At 37.4% G+C, this 24,164-nt stretch overlaps 1 protein-coding gene across 1 annotated transcript in view; it reads right to left on the reverse strand.

Annotated features, from left to right (window-relative positions):
* The window catches only part of ZFAND3 (zinc finger AN1-type containing 3), a 135,905-nt gene that overhangs the window by 79,869 nt on the left and 31,872 nt on the right, over positions 1–24,164 (reverse strand). Inside the window, exons 2-3 of the mRNA XM_066993835.1 lie at positions 21,218–21,258; positions 19,144–19,170 (exon numbers count right to left, since the gene is read on the reverse strand). Of these exons, the coding sequence (XP_066849936.1) occupies positions 19,144–19,170; positions 21,218–21,258 (68 nt within the window). The remainder of the gene's footprint in view (positions 1–19,143; positions 19,171–21,217; positions 21,259–24,164) is intronic.

Genomic DNA, 24,164 nt, shown 5'->3' on the forward strand with positions numbered 1-24,164 from the left:
TTTCAAGCCATGCCCAGCACATTTTCCCCTCCCTTTTTAAAGAACTGCATGACACACCAAAATGCTTGAGGAGTCTTCTGCCAGGGACAAGATATAAATGTACATATATATATATATATAAAAATATATACGTACGGGAAAATACACACTAGATAGAGTGCCTTTTTGCAAAAGTCCATCCAGAATTCCAGTAAGAGATGAACTATAAACACATTTTATTCTGTCAAGTGTTTCATATATGTCGTTAGAAATAGGCTAGAAAGCAGACAAAAACATATTTTACTGCTAAGACACTCATTATTGCAAAGCACAATGACAAATAGGTAACAAAAAGAAAACTTTCCAGTACTTATTCCTGGAAAGGAGATCTTCAATCAAGGAATGAGACTTAAAACAGGACTACTTGGTCTTTCTGCTGAAACTGGGGTAGGTATCACTGATTTCTATGGAAACATAGCCAAAACAGATGGGGAAAAAGGACTAAGAAATGTCTCTACACAATTGTGAGGGAAGTAAATATCAATAAATGTGTACACACGCTTCTTTATTTCTTCAAAGTCAGCAAGGTCAGTCCCATAACATTTGAAAACTAGAAAGAAAGGTATTACATCAAATCAGGCCCAATGAACAGCCTTTGGAAAGAAGCTGCTCTCACAGAATTAAAAAGCAGTATGTTATGACCTATGAAAAAGAAAGGGCAACAGTTGGACTGGTTTGTGTTCTTTAGTGTTTTCAGAAGCTATTACAACCTGCATGGTTTCACAGGACAAGCCTGCCTTTTACAGCCTCAGGCACAGCACCCTTTCCCACCATCACTTACGCCAAGCCCAGCACTTCCATTTCTCCGACAATTTCTTGTTTTAGTCGATGCAAGAGAATTCACACACTTACTAAAGGGTCTAGCGTTCAGAAAGCAAGCATCAGAACATATCTTTTTAAAGCACCTTACTTCAGTGAATCCAAAATGCATGGTGCCCTTCGATCGAGAAAGAAAGCACGCTGACTGAAGCACATGGAAATTACAAAGCCAATTGCCAAAACAGTTAAATAAATAAATCCACAACAAAATTCCAAAAAGACTATTAACATTGTAAAATTAAAGTGAAATTAAATTGCAATTAGCATGCAGCTTTTATCATTGTTTTTACTGAAGATCACAGAGAAGATTTATTATAGTGACTAAAGCATTAGGTAGTAAAGTAGCCATGATTTTTTTCAGGCTTGCTAACAACTTTTCATCACTTGTAGTATCCCATGGTACAATCATCATGCAGATTCAATTACTTTAAGATGTACTAATTACTGAATAGCTTTGATGGGCTCCAAAAAAGTAGTGATTTTCCCTACACAGCTGACAACTCTACATGAGTGAGCGCAGCACTATTGTTTAGTGCTTTCAAGAAATTTGACAGGAGCAGCATGATGTACCGACCTATTGTAAATGAACAGCAATTTGGATTTTTGTTAAGTTGTTTAGGCTGAAAACTGAGGAGATTTAATATGAATTCTCAAATCTCTTATTTTAGTTTTACACACACTGATCATCTCCTCTGCCCCGCTGATGGAGCTCTGTATATCCACTTCCAGACAAGAAGTGGATTCACTTTCATTCAACTGCATGGGGGAGCCAGATGGCCGCTACTGAACAAAAAGAAAAATTAAAAGTGAGCTTAGCTTCCCTAGGGAATCTCTTCCAGTTAGGTACCACACCTTCCACAATTTGTCTGTCAGTATGGAGTAACTTAAACTTACTCTGAATTTTTAATCATGGAGGAGTCCAATATCACACGAATACAATGCTGCCAGGTTAGAGTTAAGATTTATTTTCCATTCCTTTGAAAAGGTAAAAAGTATATTGATAGAAAAATATTTACTCATAACCCAATATACTTCAAGCATGAACATATTTGAAAGCCTTGATCAGAAACTAAAACAGTTTTGAAAACTCATTATAAGAGTTAAAAGAAAAGGTCCAATCAATTTAAACAGCAGACGGCACAGACGCAGAAAACTGCTTCAAAAACGCAGCTCACATTTACCACTTATACCTATATGGAAGAAGAGATGACATAAGGAAGGGAAAAGCATCATTACAAATGACTTATGTTAACAAAGAATAGAAACTGCTAATGTTTCACTTATTTTCCCTCCATGAAAAGGCACTAGGAGCCTGCTGCTTAACATCTTAATACGCATCTGCTTCTTACAGAAGCTTCATAATATTGGTTTTACAATTCCTGAGTGCTGTGGGTTTGATTTCAAGAATGTAAAGAGTTTGCCCCAAAACACCTGCCTGGTAGAGAACACTCACCACTGATAATACAAGACAGGCATCACAGCACACCCTAGGGATTAAAACTGCTTCGCAAAAAGCTATCAGAGATGCAGACACTTCCCTTTAACACTTGTACTGCTTTTTGGAAGGCACTACCACACAGACAGATGCGTATCTATCACTCATCTTCTGAGTCAAACTGAAGGAGAAAAAAAAAAAAGGAAAAAAAGCCAAAGTGCTCTCCAGTATCAGGAAGCCATTTCCAGCAGACACCTGTAGGGCTGGCAGGTGGCAGCACGAACCACTGCCAGCTGGAACGCAGAGATCCCCAACTTGGTCCCTCATTCAATGAAGTTCTTCTGTTCAAACAGGTGGGAGAGGATTCCTACTATGCAGATACCCTTGGAAACCAGTCAAAAACTGGATATTTATACTGAATTTTGCAGCATGATTTAAGCCAAGGTCTAATTTTGTAGAGTTCCTGGCTTTTACTGCTAAAGACAATCCAAAGAAAAAACAGAGCATTACTATGCTATATACAGGTTGTTTTTGTTTGTTTGTTTTACAATTGCTTAAAAATCAAGAACTATGGCAATTTATAATCTGATTTCAGATGAATTACAGAGATCCAAGGGTATCATCAAATCCCCAAACTTGCCAAGTTCAAATATGTCCAGATCACCCCAACTAGTGTATCACACTAAAGAAGATGGCATGCACTACTCCGGGTGATTTCAAGCAAAGCAAACATGCAGTTTCTATTCACGAGAAGGATGGTAAAAGCCAAAGTATCCCTCATATTCTTCTCTGTGTTTCTGCAGATCAAAACATTATTATTTTCAACTTTTACACAAATATTATAAAACCAACCAACAACTTACTTCTACTACTACTACTAATCCATTCTGAGTTGGGACAATCACGAGTACACTCTACCTACGACAGCTGTAGTTAGACTGCCAGCACTACCAGAACATATGACAAAAGGCAGCTCCAAAGTAAGGAAAGCCTATGAGAGTCCTCACCTCTGTTGGGAGCCAAACTACACCTGACATCCTATGATGGTCTCAATTCTCAGAAGAAGTGAGGCAGATAAAAGGAAATCAGTGTTACCCTTACATGAACCCTAGGAAGCTCACGCTCCTCCCTTGCACTTTTTTTGGTAAGCTAACGTATGCACAAACACAAAGTAAACCCAATGTTTTTACTTTACAAACTCCCTGGAAGCCTCTAGGATCAAATCTAGCTGCAAAGATATCATAGCATTTAACATGCTAAGAAATAGAAGGAAAAAATGCTATTTTCTTGCTGAATGATGCTCAGATTTTAAGTACGTGTCTTTCAGTTCTCCTTGGTACCTCATTTGGTAGACATCTGGAAAATGAGCATTTTTCCTTTGTTCCTTGTAAAGATAAAGCAATTCCATTACCTTATTTGCCTTTTGTGCTGAAAGCAGTTTCTGTCACCCATGTTAGAAATGCTGTATCATCTACAGATGGACTAGGTGATCAAACCAGTTTTACTTCAGCAGTTTATGACTTCTTACAAACCAAAGCATTCCTCTTCATAAATACCATTACAGGAAGAGTCAGTCTTACCAGATGAGATGCACAATTCATGCTTTCAGCAGAAAAGTTTCCAATTATCCCTTTAGTGAAATAAATCTCTGCAGCCTGAGTCAAAAGAAGTTAACTCTCTCAGGTATCAACCCACTCCTGCTGCTGCATGACTCTAGTTTAACCAGCAATTCACGCCAACTTGAAATGTTTTAGATTGGCACAAAATGACTGAAATCTGCTTTACAGACAAAAAATGAAGCCAGTGTAAGCCAGATGAACATAATTTGAAGACATTAACCTAACAGGTTAAAAAACATACCTTATTATGTGACCCTGCTACCACTCTATATTAGAGCAGGTAAAATACAAGACAACAGAAAAAAAGCCTTGAAGAACATGACTGTCCCCCCAGAACCAGCTGAAGATAATCGTCTTCCTCAGCTATCATGCGCTACTGGCCATCCCATCAAGAGAAAAATAAAACAAAACAGTAAAAATATATGATCACTTGCCTAGTGAATAAATAACAGCACCTGAAATGACCAGTCTAAAAAGCATCTCTTAGAAAACCGAGTGCTTCTGCCTAGGTCTGCTAATTACTGAATTATTTGCCTATTTTTTTTTTTTGTGAAAGTGTTGAGTCATCCCTCTTGGCAGAAATCTGTGCTCCACTACTTCTGTCAGAGACCCTGTTACCTACATTTGTGCCTCAGCTTTGTCTGAAGGACAGAAGTCTCCAAGTAGGGTGCTGAAATTATCTTAAAAGCGAAACAAGGAATTTCTTCCTACTTTCCCACCCCCAGCTGATCACTCTATCCCTGTAGATCTACCTCTTTCCCAAGGTTAAAAGCAAAAGTTTCATCTGGAGTATTCTGAAACTCTGATAAAAATGTTAAATATAAAATGGATTATAAAGCCAATTTGTCTTCCACAGGTAGAAGTGCTATTCCTTATTGATAACTTCTAGTAAGGGCTGACCTAAGTTGAATTAGAGTGAAAATCTGTAATGAAAGCACTTGTAACAATGCCAGCTCCAAACCAGCACTCAGTTTGGGGAAAAAAACGGCTGCTTTCAAAACAAACAAACAGCTGCAAACAGAACTCGCATTTAGTTTCAGACATCCTTCCCATCTCTTAATGTGTCACATAAAATTCACATTATCAAATAGCAAATACTCTCACAACGCAGTTATTGAAAAAGCATTATAATGCTCATTAATGGTAGAAGTCTTTGAATGGTTACAATCCCTTGTAAAACCAGCATAGGAGGACACTGGTATCTTCTGCTGTTTGCCCTTTCTCACCATGATTTTAACTCATCCTTACCTCCTGCATTCTCCTGATGCCCTGAATGATGTGCTCTGAAAGCACTTTTTCATACACGAAAGCAAATGGAAAGCAGATTGATGTCCACATTACAATCTTTCTAGGAGGATTCTACTTCAAGCAAGGTACTGCTTATCAAACAATTAATTTTAATATTGCAGGAATAAGATTTTTTCCTTTATCTTCTAATCTGAAGACAAGAACAAATCCAGTAATAGAATGTCAACGTTAATTTAAGAGTAGATGAAAAATGACTTAATAACACTGCAGCAGGATAACGTTCTACAATAGGTCATGGAGGCACAGAATTCACAATAAGTTAGTTCCCGTATCACTGTATACTCCTACTAAGTGAGCAGGGCACAACCGAAAGCCTGTTAATGCCTTGCTCTACAAACTGGTATCAGCTTACATTGCAGCATCTCAGTTCCCCTCATCAAGCAGTGAAACTGGGAAACGAGACAGCAAGCCTCCTACTTGCTTTGCTTTAAGTAAAAGGCAGAAAATGAGTTGTAGTTAGCCACAAAATTCATTTCCATGTTAAGTTACTAATCAGTGACACTTAACAGTACTATAGGAAGGTTTTAGCAAAGAAAGTTGTAACTAGAGAGCCACAACAGGCAGAACGTGGGACTCTCCTTCATTAACCCAGTTATGCACTAAGTTAGTATTTTGTAGTGGTGTCCCTGTCCTTACCTTTTGCTGGACAAAATATAAAGTGGAAGAAGAGCTTTCTAATCTAAGGTAGGAAAGGCGTCAAGGTTGTGGACACAGTAAATGCCATGCCACTGTAACTTCTCCCCTCGTCCATGTCAGAGAACGGGGCAGGAAAGGCCAGGAGGTGCCCCAGCCTGCACAAGGCTGCATGCTGAAGGGAATCCACCTCAGGTTTCAAAGCTGAAGAATACTGAATTCCTTTCAGCTAAGCAAACAGGAAGATTGGGCAGAAAATAGCAAACACCTCATTCCCTGCAGTTTGATGTTTACACAAATCGTACGGCTATTCAGCCTAATACTTTGTAGAAGTCAGAGAACAGAACAGAGGATTTCACCTGCTCAGTAAGACACCCTCACAATAGCTTACACTTTTCGTCAATTTTCACGTCCTGAATCCTTTAGAATTTCACTGGGAAAGGAGAAATGGAATAAATTGCTTCTAACCTGGCAGCTCCAGCAAGAATTATGAGATTTTAAACTTTGTGTTATCCTAATCCTGTTTCACAAAAGACTGACTTAAACCAAAATGTTTTTAAAATCAATGATCAGAGTTTAAAGGTTGATTCTTTGTCACTGTCTGCATTTAAACACACTAACTTGCAATAAAAAATGGTTTTATATAAAGCTTAATACTTCTGTTAACTAAGAAACAAAGGATATCTACGTAATTTACATAATAATTTGGCTTAGTATTTGTCCTGATTTGTTGGACATTTCTTGTTTGCTACCTTATTTGTCTATTCGCAGTTTAGGAATACATCTGAATGCAAACTGGAACTCAAGGGAAAATTCACAAATAGAGGAAATTAAAATTGATTACTTGGTTAGATAAGAAGTTACCTGTAATGCTTTGGAGTTAAAGACATGCTTTGTACTTATTTACATGTACTGCCTGTTACTAAAAATGACAGCTCCGAGTGCCACATCCTCCAGGATATTGCTTCCCAACACCCCCATTCACACATGAAAGCAAGGAAGCCAGAAAGCTAATTTTCTTTTCGTTTTTACTGTTTCAGAATTTCATGTTTGCCATTAAAGTAATGACACAAACCAAAACTAATAAAATACTTTTTCTATACCTCCAGAAGAGGTTACTACGGCAAGAGATCGTTTTCTATTTCCATACAGCTTAGCTGGTGACTTCTGTAACTTCATGCCTCATTTGCTCCTTTGTAGCATCTAACAGGTAGAAGTCAGTTGCTCCTAAAGAACATTTGTGGGGATAGGCTCATCACTTAGGTATTTCCATTTCTGAAGTATTATTTTGATTAGGAATGTGATGAGTCAACATAATCTAAAAAGTCAAGTAACTTCATAATGGGAGAGAATCAACGTAAGATTCAGGGAGAAAGTCACTTCAGAGCACTTAGATATAACGCAGGGCACATCTAGAGAGAATACATGCATATAAAAATAGAGAACATCTATTACATAGATGTTATTATAGAGTACATCTTTAAATAAATACTGCTTTTAGTTTATTTCCCCACTAAATAGGTAGACACACACCAAAAAAATGGTCCAAATTAAACAGATTTTTATTCCTGACCCTTATCAAACAACACTGTAGGGAAGAGAAACGAGTGAGGAACTTCCAAGTTTTTCTACTCACTGAAGAATAGTATTTTAAAGCAATATAAACAAGACCATTTAACCTAGTATTAATCAAGCGTAGTCTAAAGATGCAAGACTTCTGCTTGATAAAGCAAGCCTTGAAATGCCACCCTCATGCACACATTTATTTGGGTAAATATGCTGAGATGTCTTTGAAATCTTTAAACCTCTAGGATGGTTTCAAAGTTTTCTTTGCAATTAAACCCTTACAAAACACATTCTGAAATGAATTCTAATCAATTTTACTGGGGGTGCAGAAAGGGTTACAAACTGTTCTTGTTCTTCACAGAAATCATTTTCAAGTGGAGTTTATATAAACTGTGTCCTCACACCAGTAAGATTGTCTACTTTTTCTCTTTTAAACAGGTAGACTCATTTGAATGCCTTTGCAAGCATAACTACAGAACAAGCCACCATAACGTTACATATGGCTCAATACTTTGTCTTTTCCTGAAGTTCTCTAGGAAAAGACAAAGTCTCAAGTACAACTGAGAGCTTCTTCGTAAGTCAAAGGGAGTGTGTTGTAAATTTTCCTTCCCTGTAGGTTAAGGCATGATTTAATTTCCCAGGCTCAGGTGTGTGTATGGAGGGAATCACAACTGACTATTCATTCTCTCTCTGCAGGGAGTTAGTCGTTGCAACTTGCTATTGGAAGAGAAAATGGTTTCACATTAAAAACAAAACTATTACTTTTGTTCTCATGTAAACAGACACTGTACTTTGCTACGCTACCTACAGAAGAGGCCCCAATAAATATCTTAAAATCCCTTTCGCTATTTACTAGGGCACGGTCAGCAGAACACAGAGCTGCTCACAACATCAGATGTTTATGCAGTACTAACTCACAGTAAATATCTTATAAATCAAGAGCAAAATAGCTTTCATTCTGTCAAAAAGAGCTCAAGTGGGAACAAGAACATGAAATCTGACCTTTACATCAAAAAAAGCTCTTTTGGCTACCACCAAAAAAAAAAAAAGGTTCTGTTACAAAAGCTTCCAGCAACTTTAAATTTCTAAATCTATTTGATGAATATTCCTACGTATTTTGCCCTGAGACCCAAAAAGAACCTTTTGGAGGGGTAAAGGCAAAAAAAAAAAAGGACTGAAAGACTGAAATGCACCAGTAACCCACTGCTACCCACAGCTACCAGATATATTGATTTGGAAAATAACATTAGCCATCTTGATTTTGGATTCAGGACAACCTTTGCATCAGCTCAGTTGTTCATTGATTCAAGAGCCCAATTAAAAAAAAAAAGTTATTCATACTGGAACCCATCCAGTTACCTTTCACTAGCAGTCATGCATCAGCTGTGATTTTCACATGCTGATTATCAAAAAAACCCTACTACTACTATTTTACATCTTTCATTATTGTATAACTGAAAACTATTTTAAAATAATAGCTACACTAACAAAAATACTGAATAATGACTAATATTTGAGTATTTCTAAACATTATCTTACCTTTGTCAACGAGGTAAATGTAAACACCCATTCCTCTACATTTCTAGGATTATTTAACATCTATCACAGTTTTCTCTAGATACTAGTGAGTCTCATACAAAAAAAAAGGAGCCAACATTGTCAAAATGTAGCTTATAAATTGCTGTTCAAAGCTCTTCAGCGGAAGGCAGTTCCACTGAGGACTTGAAGTAATGCACAGACTGCTGAAACGCAGAAAATGTCATAGTGAAACAGTGCACTCACCTACACTGAGATCAACTTCCTATTTCTTCACATATTGCTGGGCAGGACATGTCAACAAAGGTGAACTAAAGCTTCTCTATTAAAAGCAATAAAACTCTACTAAGCCCAGCTAAAACACGATGGTAGAAAGCACAAGTATATTTCATTTTCAGGCTGGAAATGAACCAAGAACTGAAGTTTACCTCCACAGACACCAACTAAAAGGTTGTAGGGTGGTGGGCTTTTTTTGGTTGGCAACGTTCTTTGCTAAGTTTGAACAGTCAAGAACGAAATATTTTAACTAAAAACTTTTGTACATTCAAGACTTTAAGCTCTCTTACTTGATGGAATGAAGGTAGTTCAAAACATTAAATCAGAACTTTACAGAAAGCAGTGTTTCTTTCTGCTAGACTCTTGACGTAGTCTTAACCCCAAAGAAAATTTTGAAGACCAATCAGAGAATCAGATTCCATCCGCCACCTCTGCCACAAAATTCCTACGTGGCTTTTCCATGTGCCTACAACCCATAGTTATTCAAAGGATGTTCAAATAGGCATTCTTGGGTCCTCACTAGCAGAAGCATTCAGTACCCTTATAGTTCCCTTGAGGCAGGAAGTGATATCTGTACTTTCAATGCTTAAAGCACCATAAAATTACATACCTTAAAGGAGGGAGATTAGGAAGGGGCTACAACCTCCATGCTTCTCAAAGTGCATATCCAAAATCTGTGGATGTTTGACATTCATGCTTTTGATTCTGATCTATGTATAATGAACAAGAGTATCACCACCTTGACTCACAGAAGCGTCAAGATGGTAAATTACTTATTCTCCCGAAATACTAGAGGGTTAATAAGTTCTTTAAAGAAGTTAATAACTCACCATTCAGGCCAATGTACAAGTCATAATAATAAGAAAAAGGGTAAAAGAGATTTTTTTGTTTTGCTTTGCTTCCTATTCAATACACCATACTATACAAAGCATGAGTGTACAACTCTGTGGAAATCTCCCAGTAGTGTTTAAATTACAATGTGTATCATATTTCTTACTTAACAGTGAGGAACGTTATTCATTAGAAATATTAGTGCTTATTGTGTATGCAGAACTACCAGTATCTTCACAGCAGGACAGGATATCTGTTTAAAGGAGATATTTAGACATTTTCAGCAAACAGAACTTACCTGCATGACATTTAATGACCTGTGATATAAATGAGATTAGGCCAGTAATCTTATGCTTTCTTGTACTCTTCAATCCTTTTAGTATAATTAAAAAGCAGTTGTAATGCATACACACAGATTGGATTAATTATTATGGAAACATAACCCGTCTTGCTGTTTCCTAAATCTTAAGTACTCAAATCTAGTACGTGCATTTGTACACAAACACCTGTGTGCATGTATTATTTGTGTGTATATGTATGTTTGTGTGTATATTTACACCTAGTCATATATACAAATGCATAAGCATGTAGCCATATACAAAATGAGCTATCAGCTGCTTTATCAGACAAGACTATCCAGACAGTTTTCCCCAGATTTTAATTATCAGAAACAGTTGGTAAAGGGCAGAATATATTTTTTTAGATTATCAGTAAAACATTAGACAGGATGACAATCAATACAATTTTAAGAAGTTCCATTAGAACTTGAGGGCAGTGAGCCTAATACTAAATAAGCTTAACACGCCCTATAAAGTATACCTAAATTTGAAATTGGTGAGATAGCTGGTACGCTGAGTGGTCATCATGTTATGCAGAGAGTAAGAACAACAGCACTCCTCTTATTGTTTCTGTATTTGCTTATTTACATATTTACATATGTACTTATTTACATATTTACAAATGCCTCCCTAGCCACTTTGGGTCAGGTTAGCTGACAGGATACACCACCTCCTGCTGAGAACACACAAGTTTCCTAAGCAGCACTTTGAAAGGGGTGGAGAGCAATCAAATACAAAAATGGGAAAATTAAGAGATCCTCTGCTTCTCTTACTGGTCACAAAATTCAAAGCTGTAAGATGGGAACTCTTGCATCACAACAAACATTCAACAGCCATACATAGCCTACAGCTCACAGCTGTCTTTAAACTGTTAGATCTTTAAAACAGGAAGGATGTTTTAGTTTTATATTTATGTGCACCTTAAACACATGTGCAGCTTATTATTCTTCTTGACTATTAATTAGATATCTATGTGACCAGTGATTTATTTTTTTTAAACCTAAAGCGGGATTTTTTCCCCTCAAGTTTTTCAATTAGGTTCAGCAGTTTGAATGCTAACATAAAAATTCTCGTTCAATGTAAAATACTAACTTCTGTATCTCTGAAGAAGGCAGTCATTATGCTTTTCACTTCACATATAGCATTAATTAGATGGCAACTCATGCATAGACAATACTTCAGAAAAATTAAAGGTTATAGCTGTATTCTATATGTGTAACTGCATGAGCAGTTTGCCCTCTGGTGACTAACTCTGTGAGGACATACGAGATTTGTAACGGATATATGAAGACCAGTATGAATAAAGAATGAATGGAACACTTGCTTTAAAAGGGTTAAAAAAATGGCATGCATTAATTGCAACAGTGCAATGTGATTTCATTCAAATAAAGAAAAGTACTGAACTAAAGATACAATGTCAAGAAGGAGAACAGAACAGCTACCACAGAACATCCACAGAAGGTGAAGAGAACTGAAATTCCAGAATTTTGCCTAAGACTTCTAAGGGTTAGAACAAAATAATGAAGCAAATGGTTCCACACAGCATTCACTCCTTAAGAGTATAAAAGGCAAGTCAAAAATCAGCTTATAGTGAGGGCTCAATAGCTAGAACTCCTTTCTCTCCACGTTGTGCACAGGTCATCCCACCCAGAGTACTTGGACATGTGTCCTAGGGCTTGTACGTGGATACGAAAGCGTAAATAGACAAAATCAACTTAATTACAGATTTTGTGAAAACAAATTGCCTTCCTCCATAAGATCTGACACTGAGTTATGTTACACTAATTTCCTGCATTATCACTAACTAGTTGGGGGTGGAGCACGGATCTGCCTTATTTATAGCTAAACGACCAAGCTTCTATTCCAGTTTGGGCAATTTAATCAGCCTGAGGGGCTTGGCTATCTTTGAAGACAGCCATTTTGCAATTTAAGCTAATATATGCTAATGGCATGCTTACTTCAAGCTGATTTGGAAGAGGAAAATACAGATATTGTTCCTCAAAATGAATTTTTGCTTCCCAAGATGGAGCTCTAGATTTATCTCAGCTCCTTAGTTGACCACTGCTACTGTGCTGAATATCACATATATTTGATCTTCACAAACATTCCAGTGAAGCAGTGAAATATCGTCACCTCTCACTAACTAATGAGGAACAGAGGCACAGAAGTGGAAGACAAAAGAAACTTGTCTATCACAAAGCAACGCTAATTTACTGTGAAAAGGAAATCAGGTCTCAAGTTCCTATCTAGTTGTCTAGCTGCTAGATCATACTCTTTTCATATAAAATAGATAGACAATTGAAAAGTCATCAGTTACATATTATTCTGTTATCCAGATGACACTTGTCCTGTACATCTGCTTACCTAACAGCTTAAATCACCTTAGCAAACAGCTGTACTTCCCTTACCCCTAGCTGCTGAGCTAGAAGGTTTTCATGAGGGATGTTTTTCTTGGTCTTGCCTTGCTTGTGTATGCAATGGCTGTTGAAATGTTGTCTTAGTCAATCACCGTGACTGCTCACCTAAATTATTTTCCAGAGTCCTTAGCTGAAGGTTGGTGGTGGACAGTAACTTCCTCCCTTCAAGGTGCTCAAGTGCATAGGATGCGCAAGTACAAGAGAAGAGAAAGTAACAAAAATTTTTGGGTGGAAAGTAAGAAAGAGCATTAAAAAATAAGTTAACTTCTAAAATCTTTGTTGTGTCTTGCTTGAGTTCATCGGGAGCTTTGTATAAAGAACAGCAGAGTGCTGGATAACTTCTGCAACAGTCCCAAAGATTAGTATTGATGGTCATAGCTGTACCCTTTCCCTGCTACCTCAGAATGGCAGAACAGCGAGCCCTTCCTCATGGTCACCTCACACATAAACCTAGTACGCTTATTCAGTAAGTGTTGTTTCTAGACACTTTCACTCGTATAATCCATTTTGAAACTAGCTCTTTTACCACCTGGCTCTCTTCCTGCCCTACCGCAGCCTGTTGGGTAGCAGTACAAGGGGAAACAGAAGGGTTAGCTGGTATTTCTCCACAATGTTCTCGTGGCATTAGTGATTAGAATCCTAGAAAACAGGCAATAAACTTGACAGCTGTCCTTGTGCATTTCTAAATACTCTACGAGCAGTACTGCATAACATGTCTCCAGTGACAAACTAAATTTTATTTGTGAGATGAAACATGAATCTGGATTACACTTCTCAAAGGAATGAGCTGAATGCTTCTCAAATGTGCTCACTGATACTGACCTTTCTTCTCAGAAAGAAAGAGTTAAACAGATTTCCTTATTCCCCAGAGGCTGCTGGTCCCACGCAGAGGTGCCATGTTTTATTTAAAACACGCTCGCTCTCAGTAACCACTTGTTCTAATTGGCAAGGCAAGGCTGGGTCCCCAAAGCACATAGCTCGTTACACTCAGTTTGGATTACAAAAACACGATGAAACAAACTGCATCGAAATGTACAAATTAACAACTCAGGAGTGCACGACACGGACATGGAATTAGATTGTAATATGGAACAAACTCCACAGGGAGGCTAAGGAACAAATCACTAGTGTCTCTATAAACTACAGAAGATTTCCAAACGAGCAAATACACAAAGCAGAGCACAGACTTTTCTATAACTCAAGCAAATTGCTAAATGTGAAAAAAAAATAGAAACATTCCCTCTCATATCTTATGCATGCATTTATAGGAGAATGGTGTTACACGGAAGTTTAATAAATGAAACCTGTGGGTTGCACATTCTGAATAGGTAACTCTGCTTTCGTGGTGGCAATGTGCAAACATCATAGCAATTAAGTCATATCTCAACTTTTTTTTTTTTTTTAAAATATCATCAGGGAACCTATACACCAGAGACTAAATTACAGCTGGTGTTTCAACAAGTCATTTGGAAAGGTTATGACTTGGAAGGTGAACAAGATATTAAAGAAACAGAAAGAAAACAGCACTAACACGAGGAGGAAAATTTACTAGATAACAGAACTATGAAGCCAACTAAAAATAATGGAAGCCTAAGACAAAAAGGGACTGAGCTCTCGTTTGCTTGTAGCTCAACCACCTGTATAATGGGTATGGCAATCCCCTGAGATAAGAAAAAAAAGACATGAAATAGTATCAGTGATATCTAGTCAAGCTAGGAGAAAAATCTAAATTAAAGATATTTGGTAGTCTTTTCAGGGAGCCAGTACTGAGATGTTGTCATATTGTTTTTGTCAGATGTTGTTTGAGTGTAATTTATGTTTTTTAACAAATGAGCTCCAGATTACTAGGCTGTGAATTTAACAAGATGCAATGCAATGGAACAGCCACTAATGGCCTACAGGGTAGTCTACTGATAGGACTGTCTGTAAAAAAAAGTTCTTAATTAAAAGGCATTCAGTTTCCCTAGACTGTGCTGGTGAAAACACACTTTCAAACATTACTGAAAAAAAAGCGAACTTGAAGTTAGAAACATAAGAAGGAACAAAGGAAACAAAATCTCAGTGCCAGCTGTGAAAGAAATCCTTTCTTCCACTAACTCTTCTGCCCACACAGAAAGAGAAATGATTCATGGGTCTGTCCTCCACCAGCGGTTAACCCTCCTCACTACTATATATGGGGGAAGATGAAAGAGGAGGAAAAAGGAGAAAAACAATTGAGGAAATCAAACCAGCAGCTGAGCCATTGGCCCTACTGACAAGCTCCATTGCACCGCCATGCACGTAACACCATCGCACAGACAGGTGCCAGGCAGATAACGCTGGCTCTTTCATACGGCATCTCTAATGCCCCTCTATAGAATACCCAGCAAAATCAGACCAAAACAACACAGGAGCCCTGTACTCTGCTACTTCCATGCCATGATGGTATAGATGGAAAAAAAAGGCCCCTCCTTGTTGGGGGATCCCCTTACACTAATATATTTATATGCCATATATATAAAAATAATACACAGATTTAGTAGCTTAAAATGCAATCTCTACTTAACTCTTAGAAGCACAGCAGGTCTAGATTCTCTCCCACGTTTCCAGTTTACGCATAGCAAACTAAGAACAAGTAGCATAAATATGCTGGCTGATTTGGCTGGTGGGACTACTTCTGACAGAACTAAAACAATTAGTCCTAAGCTTAGGTAGTACAACTATACTTACCTAACTCATTTTTTCCCATTAATTGATATTTCTCCAACAAAACTTTAAGGCAGATTAAGGAAAAGGGAGTAAATTAAAAACATAAAAGTCCTTTCCCATTCCTTTCTCAAAATATCACCCTAACAACCCACAACAGAGCTATTACTCTGATCTTCACATTTTTTAAAGCTGCAGAATAATGCAAACTAACAGAGCAAAAGGAATTGTTAGGGTCAGCAGTGCAAATCAAGCTTATATGTAAGTGAAAACCACATGAAGTCATTTGTCTAATTCTTTAATTCCATTTCATGGCTACTATCTTTCTCAAGCTTAATATACCTCTGACTTTTTCAAGTTTACTATGTTAAGACATCTTTTCCCTACCAGTCTTCTCCTTTTAAAAATTCTTTGGGCACAGAGTAAGAGAAATTAAATGCATGTCAAATAACTTCTCTGTTTATATCTGGAATGCTACAGTACTTTATTAGCAGGTGCTCTAAGAATTAGCAGTATCTTTACTGCCACTGTAAACAGCTAAACAATTTTCCAAAAGAATGTCCAAAGAATTGTTTAGCTTCAAGCCTGAGTGTGCACTAAAAGTGGAAAATGAAACTCTACTAGTCTCAAGTGCTAGCCAGTGAGTGCTGCTTTTTGCAGCAAACAGTCCGTGTACTTCAAAATACAAAGCCAGACACGACTACAGCAACAATTCTAGCCTAATGAAGCAACAAATTGAGGCACTTGCTTCCATTAAGAACCAACAAAGGTAACAACATACTGCAGCCTCCCTGAAAAAGATGCATTTTCTGTGCACGTACAGAAAACTAGTACTCTGTGCTTTTTAAAGAAACAAAACAAATCCACCCAACGCTTTTGAAAGCGCTCTCTCTTTTCCAGTAATAAAGTACTAAAAACCAGGGATTCGCATCAGATATTAGAAGGATATGGAAAATGTAAGCATGACTGATTAATTGTTCATTTAGGAACAAAAGTTTTATGAAGAGCTGAGTTATGCATAAATTATTATTCACCATACAACAGGATACAGTAAGGATTACAAAATATGAACTAGCAAAATGCAAGATGCAACTTTTGAAAATGTTTTCAGTAGCCTGAAAGTCTGACTGACAGTCAAGTTAGCAGCTGATTAACAGCAAAATCTCTTTAGACAGGAATGTTGGTTCTTGCCAGATCATCCTTAAAGTAGCTGTTATTACGACCATGCAAGGCAGCAATCTAAATAGTTCCCAGGATTTACAAAGACAGCAAAAAGAGGAAACTGCGTTACTCAGTGACTCTTGAGTCACAAAAAAAACCACAGTTCTGTATGCTCTGAAAATTGTGCATGACTTGAGCAAGACAAAAATAAAGGTCTGCTCAACAAAACAGAAGGGTTAAGACACACAAAAGCATGCAATAACTCCAGTCAGACATCTGAGTGAGTTTGGGAAATAGAAAGAATAGCAAATAATCCCATACTTCTAGAAATCAGTTGATATATAGAAGATATAAATGTCCATTTTTATTCTTTTTTTGCCTTATCAGATCTCTGAAGCTCCAGAGAAAATAAAATATACTGTTGAAGTTACAAAACTTTATCATCTGGCATAAAGCCAAGCACACGTACTGAAAATGCCTATGTGATTACCAGCAATACTGACTTCCCACTTGATGGATGGAGATGAAAATTCTTTAATTTTTTTTATACTCAACAAGTGCTTCACAGAATATCAACATTGGATAGCTAGATTAAGAAAGGATATGGACATCCACCTCTAGAAAGTTTCAATTACACGATCACACAAATGCAACAAAATTGATTCACAAACCCGTGAATACCCTAATTATTATTTCATCTTCTTCCAGTTTTCCAAGCACATCTCCCCACCAAACCTTCCAGTGCTGCACTTACCTTTAGCTTCACACATAATTGAACAACCTGAAATCCACTTCCTGCATTCCTCTGGCCAAGGCTGACTGCACCATCACAAAAATTAAACTTTCCAGATTCCCAATCAAATGGACTAAAGGCAGAGTGCAGGTTTTTTGAGCTATTTAAGTGGAAAGTCTAGTTTTACAGTTTTCTGTATTTAAATATTTATTCTTACTCTGTAGTAGTTTGTTCTGTGACTGTTCCCACAGGCTCCAATTAAAATTGGGTTCTTGCAGTACCAGGTGTTGTTTTTGTGAATGTTTGTAGAATTCCTACTTGAAAGAATCTACTTTAACAAAGTGGCTTTTCAAAAGCACTCAAACAATGTCCCTACCTGAAGTTGATATTAAAACTTCCCTAAACCTAGTGGGAGCAAAAGTAGATTAATAAAGAGTGCTTTTGAAAAATTTCACTCATCATCATTCAGATTTAGCAGTTTACTGTATTGAAAGAAGAGAGGTTGAGGTATTAGCAAAAGATGTGGTGTCACTAAGGGAGATGCTCTAGCCATAATTTGCATTTTTTCCACTTACCAGCCTATATTCTCATTAAAGAAAACCTACACTTTATTGCATTTGTATCCAGAATGTGCAAGACATCTAAAGCAACTATGCCTTAACTATCTCAAGAGCAAATTTCTGTGAAGCAATTTAATATGCAGGATTACGCTTGTGCGGTATCTGGAGGCTTTGAGGCATCGATAGCACATGGTCCTCACTGAATTGGAGACAGAACGTTGTAAAGTACTTTGCAGAAGTACAATTAACTTTGGATGATTTCAGAGGCTCTTGAACGTTTCAGGGTCTGCTACTTCTACTGGGTTTATGCAAAACAAGTCAGGTATTCCTTCTTGGAACAGGCAGATGGGGTGGAAGGAGGCACACAGGGCTGAAAAGGACCGCTAACTTCAAACTCCTCTCCACTATTTATCAACCTTTATGCACAAGCCAACGTGGCATATGAGGACCAGCAGATTTGTCCTTGCGTGGAAGAGCTCAGTGAACCTTATAGATCTAGGTCAACACACTGTGCTCTTCCAGGCAAAGGGTTGCATGTATCTGAAGTATCCAGCTCATCCTTGCCACAGAGAACTGAACAACCCAACCTCTAAAGTAACCTATGAAAAAATATTTTCCTGTTTCATGTAAGAAAACGTACAAAGATAGCCAAAACCAGGAGTTCCAGTCTCCCTATTAATTTTAGTGAATTTATCTTGAATAAATCTTAAATAACTACTTAGAAATCACCGGTATTTGGTCAGACAAGAAGGCAAACTGACAGCCCATGACCACTGCCCTCTTCTCTGTTTCTGTGCTTATTAAACCCTCCTTCCTACCACCATCACAGGCATCTAACTATGATCACTTTTCCCCATGAATGGGGAAGAGAGGAAGGGTAGAAGCAAAGAATAGCTCACTATCATGTATGTACAAGCAGGTATATGGTTCAGCAAGTCTGAGAAACCTGTAAAGATAGTAAAGTTCTACATAATAACTTATATTTCAATGTAACCCCAACAATGTTTTCATCTCTTGCTGAATTGTTGCCATTCCCTTATAACTTATATAAAAATACAAGGTTTATGCAAATACAAGGGGCTTTGCTGCTGTGTATGTGCAAAATTATTTTTAAAAGGAAAAAAAAGACTGGATTCTAACCATTTGAAAAAGGAAAGGAAAAAAAGTCATTTAATGAAGTTACTAACCTTTTTCGTTGTGTGGATTTCTTTTTTCTAAAATAAAAGAGAAAGGAAACGATGGTCAAGAGAAATAATAATTCCCAATTTCCCCCGGTATACAAATCTGCTTCAATACATTTGAATGAATAACCTGCCATACTAAAAGAAAAAAGCTATTTTTTTTCCACATCATATCTTTGGAGTGCCTGGAATAGTTAAAAACATATTTCAACAGCTTTCTTGTTGTCTGTGGTGGTCCAATTTACAGAAACAAGTATGTTTCTTTATTTCAACACTGTGACTGGAAACCCAGTAAAAATGTCACTAAAATATTTTTAGTATATCTGAGAAAAACTCAAACTCAGTCTCACAAGTCTTATTACCCAAACAGGACTGGAGTTCCGATTATTTCATTATTAGTTGATGAAGGAACCATAGTTAAAATCTAATACTAAAACTACTAAAAAACCAAAATACTATGTTTTCTTTTTTTTTTCCAATTAGCAGTATCTTTTTAAGTTTCTCAAACTTTTGAGAATTACTCTTTCAATAAAATAAACAAGCTATAACAATTGCAAAGAAAATCTTGAAAATTTTTAGAGAGAAGCTACTTTTTTCCCCCTAAACCACACATTTTAGTTATTATTGTGTATTTTTACAGCAGAAAATGAACTTGATCAGAGGGAACAGCTTTTCAGGAAAACTACAGAACAGAAGCCAAGAAGGGATCATAAAATGTCTTCAAAAACAAACAAACAAAAAAAATAAAGCCCAAATGAAAGATGTTTTTATTGAATGCCCGGCCCGCTGGTTATAAAGTTTTGGGTACTCTGGTAAACCCATAATATGAAGGGTGGGCCATTTTGGTATCTCAGAAAATCCACATTTCTGAAGTATGCAAGCAAAAGTTATTTTATAATGCTAATAAGAATACAACAGTACTGAGTCAAATCAAAGACCTCGCAGCATACTTCTGACCATGGTCTGTAGTGAAAGAGTATATGTAAGCGCTTGCACTTTCTCCAGTATACCCTTCCAGTGATCCATGCATTTGGAAAATAGCCAGAGGAATATACGCATCATTTGCTGAACAGTCTTTGACAATCTTTATTTTCCTTGTGTTTGTTAATGAAGTGATGCTGAACCCAAGACTTGAAATCTACAAGTCAAAATATTTTTTTTTTGGTGCACAAACCTCAGTAAAAGCATTTGCATTGGGGGGGGGGGGGGGGAGGGGGCGGGAATGGTACACTTTGCCTTAAATTTCAAAGATTCTATCACTTTTCCACTGGAAACCAATGACCTTAAAAAGAAACAAAACTAAGAAGTGCAAGCCAAATATTATAGCCAGCTTCGGTTCTAAAAGGGAATATTTTACAGACAAGCCAATGACTGAAATCTTCTAAATTTTTTTTCCATCTTTTTAATACTGTACCTGTTCCCCAAGAGAAACTGAAATCATGAACTATGAAAGCACTTCAATTACAATTAAAAATAAGGTTACAACACTAAAAAAATACCACAAAAATTTCAAAAAGGCAAAGCCAGAAGATTCTAACAGGAAAAGGTCAGTAGCAATTCCTAACATCTTACACAGTAGCGATGACCTTGCATAAGAAAATAATATGTAGCAATTATAAGTAGACTGCTAATGAGCTACTGATGATTTAATTTCCACGGGCTGAAAATTAAAAACAAATGTAACTAGAGGTTTTCTATAGCAGTTTTCTTTTTTTTTTTTTTTTAATCCATCCCATACTTCAGAGAATATTACCAAGTAAATCCTACAATATTCCAAATTCAGACTTTTGCATTTGTGAAAGCTACATCATCCATACAGGTGCTGTGCTAACAGTGGAGCTCTTTAGTTCAAGGGCATTCCTGACTTCCATAAACTTCAAGAGCAAGGCTTCATCGGTGCATTTACACAAGAGATTCTTGATTAGCAAACAAATGAAGCACCAAAGTGAGGAAAATCTGATTGCATGTACACACTGAAGGAAGAGAAACCCATGCAAAAACCCTGAAGGAGATGCTAACAATGTGGTTTCAATAATCTAACAAAAAAAAAAAAAAACACAAAACCTTTTACTGCACTTACCAGCAAAGCATTTGGAACAGAGATTCATAGTCTTGCTGGACCTGGGGCAAAATAAAAAAAAAAAAGTAGAGCTAAAAAATTTATTATAATTCTAATCAACACAGGGAAGCTTTTCAGGAATGAAGCAAGGGTACAGACAGGGGAAGAACTTAAATGGCTGGGAGTCAAAGATAACAATAGGCTAGAAGTGGCCGAACTAGGAACGGGGATGGGGAAGAGACTTCATCTGATAACCTCTTTACAGAGCTTTTAAAACACGACTTTCACTTATTTAACCTCATAGTCAAGAATAAGCTTCCTTTACCATTCAAGGTATTTTTGCACACCCATCAATCAGATCTTTCTATCACAATCTGATGATAATGATAGACACGAAGAGCCAACACATTCCACTTGGATATTAAAGCTCCCTTTGGCAGCTGCTTTGCAGGCCTGACAAATCCTGAATGCAGCATAGCAATAGAGAGATTAAAGTATTGTGCTTATAAGGACATAGACAGATGTGCTCTTGGAAGTATAGCTGGAATGGTTTAAGGAGTTATTACCTCAAGCTGTTCATTACTACCCTCAGCTGCATCCAGCAGTAATTTAAAATAACCTGGCTGACTTTGCACTGACATGGACTAGGATAGTTCACATGATCCATTAGCGTGGCTCGACTTTCAGGGCAGTAACCTTCAGCTGAGAGAAAAACAGCTGGAGAGTGACAGCAATACCTTAAGCCTCCCAGATGTCTCCCAAGTGTCGGTGCAATTAGGCCACAAGCTCTCACCCTCAGAGAAAGTCGGTAGGCCCACAGACAAACGACAGCAAAAGTTCAGGCTACAGACCTCTCCAGGGCTACCAGGAAACTACTCAAAGCGGTATACTATGGGAGCACGAGCTTCTCCCAGCTTACAAAAAGTACTCTTCTAATATCACAACTTCTCTTTTTATGAAGTCAGCCGGAGACAGTTCTCAAAATGCCTCTAAGCGCTGAAATGCCTTCAGGTATGAGCAACCCAGTTTCTGTGCACACTGCCCAATAGTTCATTCAGTCACTGCTCCTGAATCAGCTCTGCCATTCTATATCAGCATTAGCATCCTCCTGAGCAGGCCTGAAAGTACGTATCGATAGGCAGGGTTGTACCAAAACTGTCCGTGCCCAGAAGACCTTTTTCCCCTTGAGGCAGCCTCTTAGCTGGAACACCCCATTTAGCCAAATCAATTGCATCTTTATCGTTGGAAATATGCACACTTAAACAATTGACACCACCAGAACAGTTGGTTCCTAATTCCAGCCAAACATGGATGGAGTTTGAGATGAGATCTGCACCTTACAATATACAAATTTAAAAAAATCAAGACTTAAGACAAAAACTTTGAAAATATTTTTTTCAAAGCAATTAGATCGCAAATGATGACACGTATTAGAATTATACTTTTTTTTCCCCACAGAGTTTGCAAATGGATATTTTGAATGACTTTCCAGTTATAAAGTAAATCCAGACTTGATCAATCATATCTTAGTATTAGTCACATCAAAACATTACAGATGCTTTTCAATTCATGCACATTTGAAAGCTGGTTTACATCAGGCTCAAGGATTCTAGAAGAACACAGTTCACTGCAGATATGAGACGTAAGCATTTGCCAGCTATAGCAGGAGCCACAGACACATGAAAGCTAGTTTTAAATGCAAACAGTATGTGCACAGGAGAAAAGTTAATTCCCAGGAAAAGAAAAGCAGAACAGCATTTGTAGCCATACAAATACATCATCATATCAGTGTAGACCCAAAGATTCAATATCTATGTTGACAGTCTGCACAGATTATCTACCTTCAAAAGAGCTGCAATTAAAAACAGCATGGTGAGTCAACACCTACAGCATTAGTGTGCTGCAGTTCAGTACTCACTGCTTATGGGTTAGACCTTCTGGAGCAGCTCAATATGCCAGGCAGGAGCTTCTCTGCGAAGCCATTAAACCCCAGGGGCAGCAAAGAAAAAGAAAGGTAGAGTTCAGATGGTTCATATTGATGACATCGGAACGGGCAATGACAAATGTTTTCACTGGTATCATCAGCCATCTCAGCTGTTAAATATCAATCCAAATCCTCATACAATATTTACTTGTTGACACACCAACAATAAAAACACATGCGCACACACAACGTACAGCCACATGAAAAAGAAAAATGCTGTCATTTACTCATAACACAAAAACAGTTTTTTCAGAAAGGACAGTGCTACCGGACAAGCCACTATGCCAGCTAAATATCTTCAGTTCACTGTTATTCTTTCAAGTTTCACTTTCTGATCCTTTTACACACATTTTTAAGGCATCACAGTTTGTCTGAGGCTGCAGCATTGGATGAGAATCTAGATTTAGACACTTAGGTCACTGCAGATGCATTGACATTAAACCAATACTAAGATAATGCTTTTTCTTTTTTTTTTTTTTTTTTAAACACTAGAGACAGTAGCAGTGCTGACTAACCATCACCTCTTCTGGAAAGTGTACTATTTAATTAGAGCAAAGGTTTTTACAAAGAAAATATATCAAGCAGTTTACGTATGTCAAGGTTAGTAGGTATCATCTGAAAGACACGCCAATGTCTGTCAAGTAAAAGGTATGTTTGACAGCTCTTTGGTACACTGCAAATCCCTCCCCTCATCACTACGATTTCCCCTTTCCTCTCACCACCCCTTTAAAACTGAGCACACCCATATATGCTATTTTTCCTCATGTAAGTCTTGTTAGCCACATTGCTATTTTACATTACTTCCTAGTGACTCCAGCATTCACCAGAAGCACATCACCAGCCAGGAACACCAAAATATAAGTTTTCCTATGTTCCTGACAGTCTTTTCAAATATACGTCTGCAATACCTGTTCTTTCTCCTGGTAATTTTATTTGAAATGCTCAGAGCTCTAAGGCGTCAAACGGTCACGACACGTGGTCATG

Source organism: Anser cygnoides, chromosome 3, assembly GCF_040182565.1.
Source record: "Anser cygnoides isolate HZ-2024a breed goose chromosome 3, Taihu_goose_T2T_genome, whole genome shotgun sequence".
Classification (NCBI taxonomy): Eukaryota; Metazoa; Chordata; class Aves; order Anseriformes; family Anatidae; genus Anser; species Anser cygnoides.